We start from the raw sequence: 19,890 nt of genomic DNA on the forward strand, positions 1-19,890 counted from the left end.
GCTTCTGTCAAGTGTTCTGTTACAGGCCTACATGATGATGCGTACCATTCCAGGTGGAGGGTCAAGGTCGAGGAATGCAGTAAGACAGGGAACTGCAGCTGCTATTGAAAATTGGATCAACACCGCAGGGAGAGAAGAAATATCACTACTTACCTGGTGAGTTTTAATCATTTGTTTAACAACCTTAAGTTTAAACCTAAAGATGACCAATTTGAGATTTGGCACTAAGGTTGATGTCAAAGGGTATAGGTTTGTTTCTGCTTTTGGATGCTGCATAACTTCGCAGGAATGCGGCTGTCCATAAATGTGCTGGCACTGCGAGAGACTGTGGAGATCATCATCAGATATATATAGAAAAGTAGTTGTGCATGATTCGAAATATTCACACAACTGTAACAATGTTCCCAAACTCAGTCATCCCATTGATTTCTTTTGCAGCGACGATGTGCAAAGTATTGTAGTGAACATCATGTTTCAAACTGGTACTTTAAAACCTCGTTAGTGTAAGCGATCATTAATTTGCATCACCACAGATTTGTCCGGGCTTTCAGATGTGAAAAGGACATCGTTACCGTTGGATCAAAGCTAGAAAACGCCTGGCTGCTTCCCGCTGTGAAGATTGGGGATTTTTGGTAGCATTAATGTTGTTTTTAATGTTTTGTCGTTTGTACTTTCTTTTTTATATTTAGTCAAGTTTTGACTAAATATTTTAACATCGAGGGGGAATCGAAACGAGGGTCGTGGTGTATGTGTGTCTGTGCGTGTGTGTGTGTGTGTGTGTGTGTGTAGAGCGATTCAGACTAAACTACTGGACCGATCTTTATGAAATTTGACATGAGAGTTCCTGGGTATGAAATGCCCATACGATTCTTTCATTTTTGGATAAATTTCTTTGATGACGTCATATCCGGCTTTTCGTGAAAGTTGAGGCGGCACTGTCACGCCCTCATTTTTCAACCAAATTGGTTGAAATTTTGGTCAAGTAATCTTCGACGAAGCCCGGGGTTCGGTATTGCATTTCAGCTTGGTGGCTTAAAAATTAATTAATGACTTTGGTCATTAAAAATCGGAAAATTGTAAAAAAAAATAAAAATTTCTAAAACGATCCAAATTTACGTTTATCTTATTCTCCATCATTTGCTGATTCCAAAAACATATAAATATGTTATATTCGGATTAAAAACAAGTTCTGAAAATTAAATATATAAAAATTATTATCAAAATTAAATTGTCCAAATCAATTTAAAAACACTTTCATCTTATTCCTTGTCGGTTCCTGATTCCAAAAACATATAGATATGATATGTTTGGATTAAAAACACGCTCAGAAAGTTAAAACAAAGAGAGGTACAGAAAAGCGTGCTATCCTTCTTAGCGCAACTACTACCCCGCTCTTCTTGTCAATTTCACTGCCTTTGCCATGAGCGGTGGACTGACGATGCTACGAGTATACGGTCTTGCTGAAAAATGGCAGCTACTTGACTAAATATTGTATTTTCGCCTTACGCGACTTGTTTTTTTGTCCAATCGCTAACCTATGGGAATTAGCTGTTTACGTTCAGTCAAGTTTTGACTAAATGTTTTAACCTAAACTGGGAATCGAGACGAGGGTCGTGGTATGTGTTTGTGTGTGTGTGTATGTGTGTGTGTGGGTGTGTGTGAGTGCAGTGTGTGTGTATGTGTGTGTGTGCGTGTGTGCGTCTGTGTGTGTGTGTGTGTGCGTGTGTGTGTGTGTGAGCGTGTGTGTGTGTGTGTGTGTGTGTGTGTGTGTGTGTGTGTGTGTGTGTGCGTGCGTGCGTGCATGCGTGTGTGTCTGTGTGTGTGTGTGTGTGTGTGTGTGTGTGTGTGTGTGTGTGTGTGTGTAGATCGACACCGAGGAAACTACTAGACCGATCTTCATGAAACTTTACATACATATTCTTCTAGATGAAGTCCCCAGATCATAATATGTTTGTTGATTAATGTCTTTGTTGACGTCACATCCGACTTGTATTGAAAGTTGAGGCGGAACTGTGACGCCTTCCTTTTTCGTTCAAATTGATAGAGACTGATTTTGGTCCGGCAAGCAATCTTTGTCGATGCCCGGACTATGTCATTATTGTTCAGCTTATTGTTGTCCACAATGACTTCATGCCTGATGCAAAAGGATGGGGCGCACGTGTCCGGGAGATTGTCTCACACCCTTGGCTCTGCCTTGTTTGATTTTTTGCAACGAGCTGTGACCTAGATGGGTGGGTGTAGTCTGTCTCAATACAGAGCCAGTGTGGGAAGTTATCTCCCTGTTGCGTCAGCGCTATCTGTGTATAAACTATCTTTTCTTAACAGGGGAAATATCCAGTCGCTTATGATTATTCTCGTTTGTGGTAGTGCTGACTTGTCTCTTGCGTTGTTTTTGTTTTTATTTCCTGCCCAGAAGCTTACTCGTAACGACCCAATATGTTGTTACGACATTGCTGTGAACTTTGCTGGTTCGATGTGGAAATATGCCACCTCACTCATTTTTTGTGCTGATTCTGTGAATTTTACATCTCAAACCATATCTATTGCAATTTGCTTATTGTTGTTTATGTGTGGTGACATCCATCCAAATCCTGGACCAAACACAACCCGAGGGGATGGGATCTCTATTGTTCATGTAAACACTCGCAGTCTTCAATATAAGACACCGTTCCTTGAGGCCGAATTGGGGAAGTTTGATATAATAACTGTATCTGAGACCTGGCTGTCGGACAAAGTTGACCAAGACTGCATCTGCTTAAAAGGTTACCACCCTCCAGTTAGACGTGATAGGCCCGGGGATTCCCACGGCGGCGTAGCCGTTTATGTAAATAGTAATCTGATTTGCAAACCGAGGATCGACTTGTGTATACCTGATTTGGAAGCGATCTGGATTGAGACTAAGTTGGGTCAAGATACTCTTCTCGTTGGTGTGTTTTATAGACCACCGAGTGCAACCGTCGACCATTGGCTTCTTATCAACGATTCCGTTCAACTTGCCATGAATACCCCACATAAGTTTATTATCTTTGGTGATCTCAACGCTGATTGTACTGTTAACCCCCCGTTTCATCTGCGGGAATTAATGAACACAAACAGTTTATCTCAGTTGATATCAGAACCCACTCGAATAACCGATACCTCGTCAACTATAATTGATCTGGTATTAACTCCGTGTCCTAACTTGGTAAAAAGAGTTGGTGTTCTACCACCTGTATGCAGTGACCACTCGTGTCCTTTTGTATATTTGAATTATGACTTACCGTCGGGTGGTTCATTCAAACGAACACTATATAATTATTCCAAAATCGATGTTGACAAGTTGTTGCAAGATATGGAAAGTGTAGATTGGAATAATATAGTCGATTTAGAATCCATTGATGACGCCGCTGAAATGTTTTCCGATAAGTTAATGATGATAGCTAAAGAATGTATGCCTGTAAAGGTAGTGACAATGAACGGACACGATGCTGTATGGATCACCGAGGAAATCAAAAAGTTGATTAGGAAAAAGCAATATATTCACGCATTAGCCAAACGTCTGGATACTGTATGGTGCTGGTCTCTTTTCCGACGGTTGAGAAATAATTTGACTGATGTTATAAGAAAAAGGAAAGAAGAGCACATTAGGGAACTAGAAAATAGAATATTGTCACCTCATAATTTTGGCAATAAAGACTGGTGGAAGGTAGTCAACTCTTTTTTGAAAAAGAAAGGAATGAGTACAAATGAGATTCCGCCCATTGAAAGCAATGGAATTGTGTTTTACTCTGCAGAGGACAAAGCCGAGGTTTTTAATGAAGCATTTCTACGACAGTCGCATATACAAGGTCATGATGATGACGTTCCACCAGTTGAAGAAGAGCCCATTTCCATTAGTCCTCTCGTGATAACTACCGAAATGGTGTACGCTGTTCTAAACAACCTCGATGTTAGGAAAGCAGTAGGTCCTGATTTGGTTCACAATAAACTTCTTAAACTTGCTGCTTGTATTATTTCAAATCCGCTTGCAACCCTTTTCCAGAGATCGTTGGCTGAGGGAAAGTTTCCGAAAATTTGGAAAGTAGCTCATGTGAATCCCATTTATAAGAAAGGTGAAAAAGAACACTGCAGTAACTATCGTCCGATTTCATTACTCAGCTGCATTGGAAAAGTATTGGAAAAATGTGTTCAAGCCCATGTTTTTCGATATCTCACAGAGAATGATTTATTAACGGTTTCTCAGTCAGGGTTTATTCCTGGTGATTCAACTAGTTTTCAGTTGTTGAGTATGTATGACGATTTTTGTCAATCCTTAGATAAGCAGTTGACGACTCAGGCTGTTTTCTGTGATATATCAAAAGCCTTCGACAGAGTGTGGCACAAGGGTTTGTTGCATAAATTATATGCTATAGGCATAAGAGGTGTTTTATTAAAATGGTTTGAAGATTATTTGACAGGCAGGCTACAAGCCGTTGTTATCCAAGGCAGGAAATCGACATACGGACGTGTTTGTTCAGGTGTTCCCCAAGGTTCTGTTCTGGGGCCCTTGTTGTTCCTTGTGTACATTAACGATATTGTCATTGATATCGAATCTGTCATTAAACTTTTTGCTGATGATACCAGTTTGTATTTATCTCTAAATGATGCTAACACGCGGACACAGATCTTAAATGCAGACTTAGCCAAAATTGCACACTGGGCGGAAACATGGAAAGTTAATTTCAATAATTTAAAAACAGATTTGATGACCTTTTCTGGAAATAGAATGCCTGAAACCCTTCCTCTTGTATTTGATGGAACAATTCTGAGAGAAAACCACGTTCACAAACATCTTGGTGTACTGATTCAGAGCGACTGCAAATGGGAATCACATGTTCAGTCAATTATATCTAAAGTACGTGTTCTTCTCTCATGTCTTCGGTCATATAAGTATCGCCTTAGCCGAAAGGCACTTGAACTTATGTATAAATCTTTTATTATTCCCCATTTTGATTTTTCTGACGTCATTTGGGATAACTGTTCTGACAGATTAGCTACTTTATTAGAAAACTTGCATCTTGATGCCATAAGAACCATTATAGGTGCAGTTCGTGGCACGAGTCACCAAAAATTGTACGATGAATCAGGATTTACAACACTGAAGGAGAGGCGAAAAAGACACAAATTGATTTTGTATTTCAAATTAGTTAATGCACGCGTGCCACCATACTTACTAGAACGTCTGCCTCCTCTCGTTGCTTCTGTGAACCCTTACCATAGACGAAGACCACTTGACAGACAGACTCCCCACTCTCGAACTGAATTGTATAAAAAGTCATTTTTTCTGTCTTCGACTTCCCTGTGGAATGAGCTTCCAGATACTGTAAAACAACTTGATTCTATTGGGTTATTTAAAAAACGTATTAGTTCTGATGATTCTGTTGTTCCCTCGTATAGATACACATCTGATCGAAAATCAGAAATTATCCATTGCAGACTGAGATTGAGGATCAGCAATCTAAATAGTGATCTATTTGACAGACATTTAATTCCCGACCCGTCATGCACTTGTGGTTATCGTGTTGAAAATGCGGAGCACTATATTTTTCATTGCCCCTTATCTCTTCAAATACGTGAAGTCACCTTGTCAACACTGCCCAACTATGATTTGCTAACCGCTGATGATTTTCTGTATGGCAATAGAGACAAGTCAGACAGCGAAAATGCATTGATATTTGACCAGTTATTCAGGTATATATTATTAAGCAAACGTTTTGAATAATGAATGCATTTATCTCATCCATGTTCGAAACGACCAAGTGCAGTACTGTTTACATTTCCTTGTTCTGGTAGTATTCTATTTTCATCCATGTGGAAGTCATTGTATGCGTGTGTGTGCGAGTGAGTGTGCGAGCGCGTGTGAGTACTGTTGTTAGTTTAGCATTGGTTTTTTTTGTTCTTTTGTTTTTTTCTCCTTTTATTGTTACATGTTTGTCTACCATAATTTACCATTATTATTTTGACATTATTTCAAATTTGTTATATTAAAATCGTCCGCCAAATTTCATTTGCTTTTAAGAGTACGCTTATAAGCCTAGCTTGTTGTGCTCCATGTTCCTTATTTCATGTATGCGGTAATAGTACCAATGGAATTTATTGAATAAACTTGTTTAAACCAGAAGCGTAAAAATTAATTAATGAGTTTGGTCATCAAACATCTCAAAATTCTTACACTTGAGATTTGAATTTTACTAATCGATCCAAAAATGATTTCATCTTATTCTTTATTTTTTCCCGAATCCAAAACTACATACATATGCCATGTTTACTCAGAAAATGTACTCACAGTTAAAGAAAATACGTTCATGTGTCACTATACGTTCGCGTGCTTCGCGGATACGACCTGGACCCGTCTCAGTCTTCTGGTTTAGGCTAGCGAAGCCTTAATTAGTACGTATAATCTCGTTGTTGGCTGTTTTATTTTGAGTGTGGATCGTTTAGTTTCAGGCCGAAAGATTGACTAAATGTTTTTATGACTTCACGCGACCTTTTTTTTTTTCTTTTTTGTATTCGCAGTTGTTGCATGTCTTTATTTATTTATGTATTTATTTATATCATGTTGTATTTATTTTTCACATTTACATTCATTTTATTTCCTTTGATTTGAGACTGCGGTTTTTACTGTAACGTGAACAACGGAGTCAGTCAAAGCCAGATGGGCTCCAATCTCGGGACAAGAGAGATAACCATGTTTTGCTAATGCTTCGCTGAGCACGCTATGGCCTCCCCTGTGCAAATCTCTTCCTAAGCCAAACACAAAGGAACAGCAATGTTCTACCCCTACTTCACTAATTCGAACAGCGTGTGTAGTTAGTATTGTCAATTTTATACACGTTGAGTTTGTCTGTTACCCTGTACAATGTCAGTATAAAAAATATTTGTGTACAAGTGTTGAGTTTTTCTCTCTCTTCTGACAACTTGCACATAATTATTTTTAAAATCATTGCTTTGTTTTCTTATCCAAGCGGAGCGCGGGCGGAGCCCGCGCGTAGCGAGGTAGTTTTTTTTTTCATCTCCCAGCACTGAAAATTTTTTTGCCAAGTGGTGTCTGTCTGGACATTGTTCTAGAATTCATCTTTTAGCACAATATTAGCGACACTGTTTGGACAATTCTATTAAAATTAGGCGTACAAACTGATTTTGTTTCGGGGAATCCTCTCAGAGGATCAGAATTTTCATATAATATCATCGGAAGCTGTTACAACGGGAAAATGTGAAACTTTTGTCACTTTTTAACATGGAATTTCATCTTTGAGCGTTTCAAGCGGACTTTAATAAAATAGTTATTTGCGAATTAAGCAGCGGAAGACACTCACCGGTTCAACATGTGTATGGTCATTAAACCTCAAAACATTTCAGTAAGTGGTTTAGACAAACACCTCGGACATGTGAGGGTGACTGGTTTGTAGCTGAAGAGTTTTTTTCTAAAGTGTGTTCTAAATACAAATGACGTACTGGTAATGATGTAATGAGTTGTTCTAATCTTGTTCTTGGAACTCTTGCTGTTCCAAGCTTGTTCTTAGCAAGTCTTGGTGACGAGAACAAAGACTATCAATGAAATCTTTAGAAATAACCTCTGACAACGACGACGATGACGACGACGACGACGATAACAACAACAACAACAAATGACATCGACGACGACAACAACAACAACAACAACAACAAAAACAACAACACGAGAACAACAACAATCACGACAACGAACATGACAACAACAACACCAACAACTACGACGACAACTACAACGACTGGGTTATGATGACATCACCAATGATTTAAAGGCCGTTAAAAAATCGTTAAATCCTATTTCTTCACTGATTCTTATGAAATTTTAAAGGTAGGTTTGTTGTCCCCAACTTATTTTCACTCCATACTTTTCCAGAAGAAAAACATAATTTTGGCAGTTAAAAACCGTTAAATTTCAATTCTTCACCGATATTTATGAAATTTTGTGGGTAGGTTCGTTGTCCCCAACTGATTTTCACTCTATACTTTTCCAGAAGAAAGACATAATTTTGGCAGTTAAAAAACGTTAAATTTCAATTCTTCACCTATCTTTATGAAATTTAGTGGGTGGGTCCGTTGTCCCAAACTGAATTTTAAGACATACTTTTCCAGACAAAAAACCTTATTTTTGGCAGTTAAAAACCGTTAAATCTCAATTCTTCATCGATATTTATGAAATTTTGTGGGTAGGTTCGTTGTCCCCAACTGATTTTCACTCCATACTTTTCCAGAAGAAAAACATAATTTTGGCAGTTAAAAACCGTTACATTTAAATTTTCACCTATCTTTATGAAATTTAGTGGGTGGGTCCGTTGTCCCAAACTGAATTTCAAGACAAACTATTCCAGTCAAAAAAACTTATTTTTGGCAGTTAAAAACCGTTAAGTCTCAATTCTACACCGATATTTATGACATTTTGTGGGTAGGTTTGTTGTCAGATTTGACATGATGGCAGAATTGAAAGTGTGAGATATCCTGATGTTTCACAATTTATGCTGCATAATTCAGCCCCATAGGCGCTTGAATTTTAGGTGGAGTTGGGTTTTTTTTCAGCCCAAACCAGTAACCCCCACATGGTTTTCATGTCCCTTTCTGAGAGACTTCAAGAAGTTTCAATTTGACGTCATGATTAGCCTGCCGCATTAGCAAGTATGAAAACACGTCATCGATGACACATTTTAAGACAGAGAGAGAGAGAGAGAGAGAGAGAGAGAATCATGTACACACAGATGGACGACTTCGCTTGGGGTATGTACTGCCCGGCAGTACACATCTACTTTATTAATAATGGGTTGTTTTTTTTTTTTTTTTTTTTTTTTTTTTTTTTGGGGGGGGGGGGGGGGGGTCTGTATTACAATACCGCAATACGTCTTCATTCCATTTGATATCATACTTTTAGCGGGGAGAGATTGTATGTAAGAAATAAGTGTGTTCAAAAAATCGTTATCCTTGCATAAGAAAGACAAATCACTGTTTCTTCTGTTTATGACTCGAATATTACCGTTTTCATCACAAAGTCCACAATGGCGTCATCACTAGTCCGGTCGCTGGTGACGTTGGCAGCAACGATGACGTCCCTGGTAACATCAAAACCTCTTGAGACGGTGGACCTGACGTACGTGTTGGGGAAGGATGCTGTGTTCTGGCCAGGCCAACCACCCTTTAATTTCACAATCATTCTGCGAGGACGCCAGCCCGGAGGCTACTGGTAATTACAACACTTATTCGCGCACGCACGTACATAGACAGACTGACTGAGCGACCGCCCGCCAGAAAGATCGACAGACCGGTAAACAAACAGACCCTACAGGCAGCTACAAACATGTACACATATACGCACAGATACACACACACGTATGCACACACACACACACACACACACACACACACACACACACTAACACAAACACTAACACTAACACACACACACACACACATGTACACACACACACATGTACACACACACACATGTACACACACACATATATAGGCCTACACACTCTCTCTCTCTCTCTCTCTCTCTCTCTCTCTCTCTCTCTCTCTCTCTCTCTCTCTCTCTCTCTCTCTCTCTCTCTCTCTCTCTCATTTTGTCATCGTTTTCCGAGTATAATTTATATGTCCGTCCACTTCAAGCACACGGAAAATGTGTGTTGAAATGTGTTCTTAGTTTTGATTCTCATGCATGATGTTAACATAATGTTAATTGGGATATCGCAACCTCTCTGCAGTTCACTTAATGATACGTATTCAGCTCCTTCAATATAACTGTTCATGTTATTATGAGTTATTTCTAATATGCTGACTGTTAGCAAATGAGAACAGACATGTCGAGAAAAAAGATATCAAGCATGAGCCTTTTAGGCGAATGCTGATATCGTTTGTATCATTTGCTAACAGTCAGCATATTAGAAATAACGGTTTTATTACCGTTTAATTCGACCAAAAGAAATTTCGAAGCGACCACGCGAATTAGACAGAACAGCCGCAATGGGAACTGGAGCGCTCCTACCTGATTATGCCTGTCAGTCAAAGAATTCTCGTGACCTGGGTCAGCCAATCAGAGTTACACACCTTACGTGATGAATATTCACAGGTCAAATGCGTTTGACACACAACAAACCATGTTGAACATGCGTTTCGGTTGCTTCGCTTTTTCTTGTTGAACAGAGAGCGACAGATTTAGAACCGACTCCAGACGGATAGGAAATGACGTAAAGATACATTTGACGTAAAGCGAGTGACCCAATTTCACTTGATTTTCCGAACTTTGATCATTTAGAATTCAAGTGAGCGAGTCGGCATTGCACACTCAGAGAATGGGCGGTGCCTCGCTGTTCCGTAAAGCACCCACCGACAAAACTCGCTTTTCGGTATTTTTTAGATAAAGAGAGTATTATCTGACAGCATTTGAAGTGTCATTCTTTAGAATAAATCACACTGATATTGCTGATTTAAATTTTTACTTTGTCTTGTTCATTTTTAGCTTGATAAACAAAAAGGGTCCCTGCCTGAACGTTATAACATTTAGAGGGTCACCTAGAATCCGTCCTGATTGGTCAAAAAGCCATATGGGGCACTGAATTGGTAATAAATCATTATATAGCTATTCTGATGGACAGGTGGGGGAATTTGGGGGCTGTGATTGGATGGTCTCTTCCGATCATCAAAGCATAATGCTACGGAAGTCGGCCATTTTTGCCAATATCCAAAAGCATATTGGCAATAACAAAGACGCATTGTTCCGGTTTACCCATCTATACCACACGATGTTTCAGCATACACTGACAACTTGAAATTCTTCTCGGGAATGTTTTTTAGCTTTACAAATGTCGATTGCATACCCTTTTCTGCTAACTTCCCGATGAAACAGGACTAAACCAATTATTTTCTGTCCCTAAACACCACAAAATGCCCAAAGTCGAAAGATGTAGTACTAACAGGGGAGTAAAACGGAACAGCCGTTTTTGTGTGCCTGTGTGAGCTCAGCCGTTGCCGACTGACAAAAACTTTCGCATTCGGCTTTTCTTATCTCGTAACTCCACACTAAATACCCCACTTCCCCTCTGAAGTATTGATATTTAGACTCGAACAAGTATAATGCGACTCGTCTTCGACTCGTCGGCATTATACTTGTCTCGTCTAAATATCGGACCCTATTGCTTCGCTGAAAACACAATAGCTGTTAATATACCGCTCATCAAAATCACTGACGACCCTTTCAGGTTTGAAGTGAACGCGTTTGGACTTGGGGAACACGGCGGAACTCACTTTGACGCGCCTGCGCATTTCGTCCAGGGAGGATGGCGCGCACATCAGATTCCCTCCTCTCGCCTGGTGGGGCCAGGGGTCGTCGTCAATGTCGCGGACAAGGTCAAAGGCAACGCCGAATATGAGCTCACCACGGAGGATTTGATGGTGAGTTTGGGGAAAATGATTGTTATTTGATTTCCGATGTTTTTAACTCTGACATCTACAGTTTTTGTGCATGTTTTTACATTTAGTCAAGTTTCGACTAAATGTTTTAACATGGAGGGGGAATCGAGACGAGGGTCGTGGTGTATGTGTGTGTGTGTGTGTGTGTGTGTGTGTGTGTGTGTGTGTGTGTGTGTGTGTGTGTGTGTGTGTGTCTGTGTCTGTGTCTGTGTGTCTGTGTGTCTGTGTGTGTGTGTGTGTAGAGCGATTCAGAGTAAACTACTGGACCGATCTTTATGAAATTTGACATGAGAGATCCTGGGTATGATATCCCCAGACTTTTTATTTTATTTTTTTTTATAAATGTCTTTGATGACGTCATATCCGGCTTTTTGTAAAAGTTGAGGCGGCACTGTCACACCCTCATTTTTCAATCAAATTGATTGAAATTTTGGCCAAGCAATCTTCGACAAAGGCCGGACTTTGGTATTGCATATCAGCTTGAAGGCTTAAAAATTAATTAATGACTTTGGTCATTAAACATCTGAAAATTGTAATTAAAATTATGTTTTTATAAAACGATCCAAAATTACGTTTATTTTATTCTTCATCATTTTCTGATTCCAAAAACATATAAATATGTTATATTCGGATTAAAAACAAGCTCTGAAAATTAATAATATAAAAATTATGATTAAAATAAAATTTCCGAAATCGATTTAAAAACAATTTCATCTTACTTTTTGTCGGTTCCTGATTCCAAAAACATATAGATATGATATGTTTGCATTAAAAACACGCTCAGAAAGTTAAAACGAAGAGAGGTACAGAAATCCCGCTCAGCGCGACCATTACTGCACTATTCTGGCTTGTCGATTTCACTGCCTTTGCCACGAGCGGTGGACTGACGAAACTACGAGTATGCGGTCTTGGTGAAAAAATGCAGTGCGTTCAGTTTTATTCTGTGAGTTCGACAGCTTGACTAAATGTAATAATTTCGCCTTACCCGACTTGTTTATTTATACTTTTGGGGGGAGGGCAAGGGAAGGTCATGAACTGCTCAGATGATTTGGTGGTGATTTGGGAAAAACGGTTGTGAGCGTTATTTTGTGTGTTTATATTTCTGTCGTCTGAACGATCGACTGGCATTTATGATTCTGGTTTCGAGGCACCATTTTCTCGTGGACTGTCACACATCAGATTCGCTTGATTTCCGATCAGTGGTCAGTTTATAGGCATTGTTTTTCTTTTCTGTTGTTTAGCATACATATCTCACTCTCTCTCTCTCTCTCTCTCTCTCTCCCTCTCTCTCTCTCTCTCTCTCTCTCTCTCTCTCTCTCTCTCTCTCTCTCGTCTTTGTTCCCTACACAATGTATTCACACGGGCCACCTTCTGTACCCCTGTGTTTCTGTTTTAAATGTAACGACCTTGTGTCATATTTGATGACACCCTGATCATTGTTGGTTGGGTTACAGAACTGGGAGGAGGAGTACGGGAGGATCCCTGATGGGGCAGTGGTATTGATGAACTCGGGGTGGGGGAGCCGCTACCCGGACCTGGAGAAAGTGTTCAATACCAAGAACCCCAAGGACCCCACCACCTTCCGCTTCCCCGGTAAGCCCAGATACTCTCCTGCAATAGCTATTCAAAAGTGCATCTCTCACTTTCTGTTTTTGTCTTTCTGAGAGTTTTGAACTATTGTAGGTTCGGTTTTGTTGTTTTTGTATGTGTTTGTTTTATCGTCCGGGACCAAGCAATTGTGGGATCTGCGCCAAAAATACCCTTATTGTTATATTGAAAGCGCTAACGGCCCTTTGTTTCTAGTCATTGGCGCGCGTCTTGTCTTGGCTATTGTTTTCAATCTGCTATCTTAGAAGAAGAAACATCCAGGAATAAGTGATGATCTGGTATTGTTATTTGTCGTGTTGCGTATCTCGATCGTCCACTTTAAAGACCGATAGCTAGGTCCAAGTTCTGATGAATGTTTCGTTTTGTCTTCAAATGAAACGTTTTATAACCTCACTTTTCTTTTCTTTTTTTTAATTCTTGAATTTTAACACAAATTTAATTTAAAAACGCCTTCAGACCCTTGAGCAATCAAATGACGTGTGACTGCAGATATCTAAAGGGCGATAATTTGAATAGTTTTTCGTGACTTCTATCGTATGGATGTCTTCCTTTGATATATACTTTCAGATGACAAGCAATTCGACCACAGAAGTTTTGTTGTTGTAGGTGACATCCCTGCTGATGTCTCGTACACATTCGTTCCATGTTGAGACAGTACGTAAGAATGTGAAAGTCGTCACTTGAGGCTTTTCACTCAAATCAGCTACCTCCCTGCAACTGACGAACATACAGTGGAGCCTCGATCTGTATAACGTCTTTAAAATTGTAAAACAAAACGGTCGCATAACGGGCGTCGTACAATAGAGTTTTATCATAGGGTTTGTCACACCCATGACATGGCCATGTTGGTAGTACTACCCCCTGTGATTCAGGAGTTCACCGGGACGCGGCGAGGTGGCTGGCAGAGGAAAGGAACATCACGGCTCTAGGGGTGGACTTCCCCAGTCCTGACACACCCAGGAAGAGCGTAGCTGCCGGCTACCCGGTGCATACGGTAAGTGGACCCCGACTAGGCGACTGACCAACTATTACAGTTTAACGTCGATCCTCTTTTGCCGTTTGGTCTGCATTGGGACAGTCGTTGGTGATACGCTGAGAATATAGTATGTGGGATTTTGACTCAGACAAACCCACTGCGGCTGTCTTCTTCGACACGCCTGCATAATGCTTGTCTCGTCCAAGTATCGAGATCCGATCATGATAATGAGTGACGAGAGATGTATGCGTGTTTTCCAAGCCCTGAGACATCAACTATAAGTCATAACCTATGAATTCACATGAGCTATAACCCATTATTTATGAACACGCATCAGCTTCAAATTATAACTGATGTACTCACACCAGCTTTAAACCATAATTTGTAAACTCGTGCGAGCTGTAGACAATAACTTCTGAATCACAGCAGCTGCAAAGCATAATTTATGAGCTCGCATTCCTAGAAACCTTACTTTATTCTGAGCTCACGTAAGCTATAAGCTTAATGGTCTCGTATCCGCTATACACCAATAATTATGAGCTCGCATAAGCCTGATATGAGCTCATCTCTGCTTTAAACCATAATGTATGAATTCACATCCGCTATAAACCAATACTTATGAGCTCGCATCTGCAAAAGACCAAAACTTATGATCTCGCATCGGCTATACAACATAACTTATGAAAACACATCCGCTATAAACCACAACTTATGATCTCGCATCGGCTATACACCAATACTTATGAAATAACATCGGCTATACACCAATACTTATGAAATCACATCCGCTATATACCAAAAATTATGAACTCGTATCGGCTATACACCATAACTTATGATCTCGCATCGGCTATACACCAATACGTATGAAATCACATCCGCTATAAACCAAAAATGATGAACTCGTATCGGCTATACACCATAACTTATGATCTCGCATCGGCTATAAACTATATCTTTTGAGCTTACATCACCTATAAACCATAACTTATGAACTCGCATCCGCTATACATCATAAGTTATGAACTCTCATCTGCTATAAACCACACCTTATGAGCTTACATTACCTAGAAGCCATATCTTATGAGTGTCTATCACCTTAAAACCATAATTGCGGAACTCGTATCCGCTATGAATACTATAATTTCATGCGCTCACATCATCTGAATACAATATTTTAGGAGCTCACAACATCTGCATACCATATTTTAGTAACACATCATCTGCATACCATATTTTAGTAACACATCATCTGCATACCATAGTTTAGGAGCTCACATCAGCTACAAACCATAGCTTCCACAAAGCTGACAAGCAACCCGAACGTGTCAGCTTACATCAGATAACACAAGAACTTATTAATGCACTCGCATCATCGAAGAATACTGATTATAGTATGCCTTTTGTTGCTGTCGGTGACAGACTTTGCTAGGGAAAGACATCCTGATACTGGAGAACGTGGCTTACGTCAACAAGCTGCCACCACGCGGCGCCACCATCATCATCGGCACCGTCAAGTTGCAAGATGGAAGTGGGGGGCCTGCAAGGATTCTGGGATTGCTGGGAATTGATGACGCCAGCGGAAGTCCTCAGCTGCGTGCCTGTCGGCTGACTGTGCTGCTGATGGTGCTTTTTTCCATTGTGAGAAAGGTTGTCACTCTGTAAAGTTTCTTGTCTGTAACTGGCTTTTACAGGACTTTATATAGCTATTCTGATGAACACGTGGGGGAATTCGGGGGCTGTGATTGGATGGTCTCTTCCGATCATCAAAGCATAATGCGGCGGAAGTCGGCCATTTTACTCAATATCCAAAAGCATATTGTTCCGGTTTCTTCCACGTGTATAAAGTACACGCATACCTCGCCAGGTTTGTTTCTGTGACTAGTCGACAGACGATGCCATTTGCTTTGTGTGTGTTTTTGTTGTTGCTTACTGTACATGACATACATTACGTGTAAAATCCAGTTCTTTAACAGGCAACAAACCTTGCAAATTTCCAGAAGCTGAGCTATCTGAAGCGACCTATCTCTGATTCTAGCAGACGATCTCTCCAATGTTTAACACAAAATCAGCAAACTCTCCTGTCACATAGAACGTCCATTGTATAGTGCAATGTTGAAATGAAGTTACAGGTCTGAAACATTTAGTCGTTTCTTCTGAGACAATCCTTGTTCTCTTATCATCTACAGATTTACCGCAGTTTTCACCACGCGAATTCCCAACAGAAGTCAGACTTTCGAACATACTATATACGTAGGCAAGCATGATACGTCATGACGTCATATGATTCCTAGCATATTGACGTAATGCTAAACATCCGGTTATCTCGAGTTTTCTCCGTAATACATGTCCGTGGGTTTTTCAATGTTCGGTTATTTCCGTGGCTTCATGCGGAAAGGGAACCGTCGTCTGCAATCAACGACATGGACCATTCTGGTACTTGTTGCTGACAAAAACATGATTTGAACACAGAATTTAATGTCAGAATAGCTATATAAATGCTATTGTGTTTTCATCGTAGCAATAGGGCCCGATATTTAGACTCGAACAGGTATAATGCGACTCGTCTTCGACTCGTCGGCATTATACTTGTCTCGTCTAAATATCGGGCGGCGCCCTATTGCTACGCTGAAAACACAATAGCTGGTAATAAGATGTTTGGTGGCTTGTTGACAGACCAGCTTTTTTGTTGGTCCAAGGGGACCATATCGTCTTTTGTTTTATCTTTATCGACCAAGGCCGAAGGCCGCGGTTGATAAATATGAGACAAAAGGCGATATGCTCCCCGAGGACCAACAACAAAATGCTGGTCTGACGACAAGCCACCAAACATCGTTTTTGTCATCATTTTGGTTGTGCAACAAAATGCACAATAACCCACAGGGAGACGAATTTTTAGAATCCAACTCCGGGCCACAAAGCATCGTCACAGTAGCTCGAGATAACACGTCAACCTTTGACGTCACGTCAAACGTAGCTTGTTGACGCTTTTCTTCCAGTCTGAAAATTTACAGAGCTGCGATCATACGTGTGAGTTCAGTAAGTGTTGAGCATATTTCTTTTCTTTTTAAGTGTTTATGACTTTTCGTTGTGGATTTTGTGATTACAGAGATAAGTTGCAAAATGACCATGAGTCGCCGCGGTAATTATCAACATTGATTGGGTCTTTGAGAGTGAATGTTTACAATCGTTGTCCTCGGAAACACAAATCCAAAGCCGCGATGGTTCCACACATCAAACAATCAGCCTGATTGGCTTTTACTTTGACAATCCACGTTTCACCTGAAAGCTCAAACCCATTCAACACCTCGATTTATTGCATGGGGAACATGAAATTTATTTCCCAGGTGTTTGTGAAGGAAAACTCGTGAAAATGATGACAATGTAGGTTGTAGGTTGCCTCGTTTTGGAATAAGTGAGTTCGTGAATACGTGATTATAATCAGCATAATCATTTTCTTGACAGTAATAAATATGTTTCTGATTAACATCATTTTTGTTTTCCATGGATAGATGTGAGTGATGGAAAGAGTGAGTGAATTAGAGAATGAGAAAATGAGTATAGTATTTAGCATAAGGTTAGTGTGTATCTATATATATATACGACTTGTGTCTGTCTCTGTGTGTGTGTGTGTGTGTGTGTGTGTGTGTGTGTGTGTGTGTGTGGGGGTGTTTCACACACACACACAAAAGAAACAAATGTTTACATACATATCAATTCATAAAAAAACAAAATGACAATGAATTCAACAAAACATCAATTACTAATTAACACATACATATAGCCCTCATTTTGATTATAGTTATACTATGCAGGAAATTGATTCAAATGATGCAAATGCAATCATCTCCAAAAGGGGGGTACACAATGCAGGCAGCGAACCGTCAACAAAACTAATAGGTGGATGCCAGGGGGTGGATGGGGGGTTTGCAGAACTGAAAATCGCTGAACTTGCTTGCTGGCCGCTGCGCTGCTACTAATGACTTCGGTCCTCGCTCTCTCTCGCTCTCTCTCGGACTCCTTATCTGTTACCATTGTTTCATTCCAGACTGCTCTCCTTCACTCATCACCTCCCCCCTGCCCTCCAACCCTCTTCCATTCCCCGCATTCGTTCCCACGGGACTCTGCTATCATTTCCTCCTGCATTACCTCTACTGACACCTCCTCCCCCCCCCCCTCCTTTTGCTGCATATCTGTCTCGTTTAAATAGAGTTTATGGTCGCTGACCGCTCCCTCTAAACTCACACTTAAACTACTCACTAATGCTCCCCCCCCCCCCCAGCTGCAATTGTAGAACACTAGGCAACTGTCACTGGCTAATACACACACGCATACAGACACCGTCACACGCGCGCGCGCAGACACACACACACACCCACACGCACGCATGCACGCACGCACACACACACACACACACACACACACACACACTCACACACTCACGCTTCCGTACCAACATACGTAGCCAAAAGGTTACTTCAGAGAAAAATACCATCTGACAATGACCATGAAAGATAACATTGTACAGAGATAAATCCCAAATAGGAAGTAATTAACACTCGTTATTCCGCCCAATTCAAGAAGTGGTAATATTTAGTTAGGATTGTTATGTTGTAATAGTTGAAGGTGTTTTGCGGACTATATGCAATCTATACGAGTCAATCACCTTGGGCGGCAGCTGATCTAAGTAACCTAAGTAAGCAGTGCTTTTCCAGTCCCCCATCACCTTGACGATTTCACCCGGCACGCCACAACTCAACGCCCCCGCGGCGCCGCCCCGCCAGAAACTGTGACTAGAGAAAATCCCCTCCAGCAACAGCAGCAGTTACACGCAGTTTCTTATTGAAATCAGATCCTTTGATCGGAAAAAAACCTGCGCCTTGGGGCCCATCGGTCCCAAAACATGAAACATATCAGTCACTGCGGACACTGGGCATAAAGGATGTGAAGGAATTGCAGGAAGCTTTAGTTTCCACGGAGCGTTCTTTACGCTGAATTGTCTTACTCCATTGAAAAGTTATTGACACACTGTCCGTCTCCAAAATCACCACGCGATCTCGTGTAAGCTGCTTATCGGGATCAAGATTCCCGTTGTCCTGGAACAAGTTCGATTTTTTGGAGAACTCCACAAAGAAAAAACACCAAACACGCCGCCCAAAAACACAATGTCTTGTTTACAATGTTTACATAAACATTATTCGCATCCTTCATCTGGAAAGAAGGAACACAAGGGCTTGGTCAGACATATGATCACACAGGTTCACGTTGGGGGGTCTCCCCCGGTGCCAGAAAGTCAACAGCCGCACTAACTCTTCGCGCCGCCTAGGCTCGTGAAGACGTGAAATAGTGTCAGCCATAATGTTTACACAACCGGCCACATGCACCGCCGCAATGCTACAGTTTACTTTAGCACATTCCCATGCCATTTTCCGAAGTAAGCTGTTGACATACTTATTAGTAGATCTGCCTTTATTGATAATTGATTTTGTCACAGTGCTATCAGTATGCACAATCACTTCTTGTCCGCACCACATCGGTGCCCATCGTGTCACAGCTTGTAACACAGCACATATATATACTTCTTTAAAGTTTATGTGTAAATTGTTCGCTGCCGGCATGTCTTTTTTAAAATAGTTGTACTGCCAGTCGCCCTGCCAAAAGGCACCTGCTGCAATATTACATGCGTCCACATGGACATGCTGTTTTGCATTGTGGAAATAATACACTGTTCCATTAAATATACTGTTCAAAAAAAGAAACGCATAGCTTGTAATATTTGGTTAATTTAGTTATATGGCTACAAGGATATTCACCAAACTGCAGAAAATGTTTATCTGGTCGTCGAC

General features: G+C 40.7%; 1 protein-coding gene across 2 annotated transcripts; it reads left to right on the forward strand.

Moving 5' to 3' along the window:
- Positions 1–44: 44 nt before the first annotated feature.
- Positions 45–17,533, forward strand: LOC138964047 (isatin hydrolase-like). Of its 2 annotated transcripts, none has more exons than XM_070335925.1 (6): positions 45–156; positions 9,045–9,235; positions 11,250–11,442; positions 12,915–13,053; positions 13,941–14,062; positions 15,467–17,533. In XM_070335925.1, the coding sequence occupies exons 2-6, from the start codon at positions 9,051–9,053 to the stop codon at positions 15,707–15,709; spliced, it is 882 nt and encodes a 293-aa protein (XP_070192026.1). In that variant the 5' UTR covers positions 45–156; positions 9,045–9,050; the 3' UTR covers positions 15,710–17,533. The 2 variants fall into 2 exon arrangements, with proteins under 2 accessions (XP_070192026.1, XP_070192027.1); XM_070335926.1 differs by lacking the exon at positions 45–156 and adding an exon at positions 6,318–6,408.
- The last annotated feature ends 2,357 nt before the right edge of the window (positions 17,534–19,890 follow it).

Source organism: Littorina saxatilis, linkage group LG4, assembly GCF_037325665.1.
Source record: "Littorina saxatilis isolate snail1 linkage group LG4, US_GU_Lsax_2.0, whole genome shotgun sequence".
In the NCBI taxonomy this organism is placed as follows: domain Eukaryota; kingdom Metazoa; phylum Mollusca; class Gastropoda; order Littorinimorpha; family Littorinidae; genus Littorina; species Littorina saxatilis.

Coding starts and splice junctions, on each gene's coding strand:
- LOC138964047 (XM_070335925.1), top strand. CDS start 9,051: ATGGCGTCATCACTAGTCCGGTCGCTGGTGACGTTGGCAGCAACGATG. Junction 9,236..11,249: donor CGCCAGCCCGGAGGCTACTG/GTAATTACAACA, acceptor CGACCCTTTCAG/GTTTGAAGTGAACGCGTTTG. Junction 11,443..12,914: donor TCACCACGGAGGATTTGATG/GTGAGTTTGGGG, acceptor GTTGGGTTACAG/AACTGGGAGGAGGAGTACGG.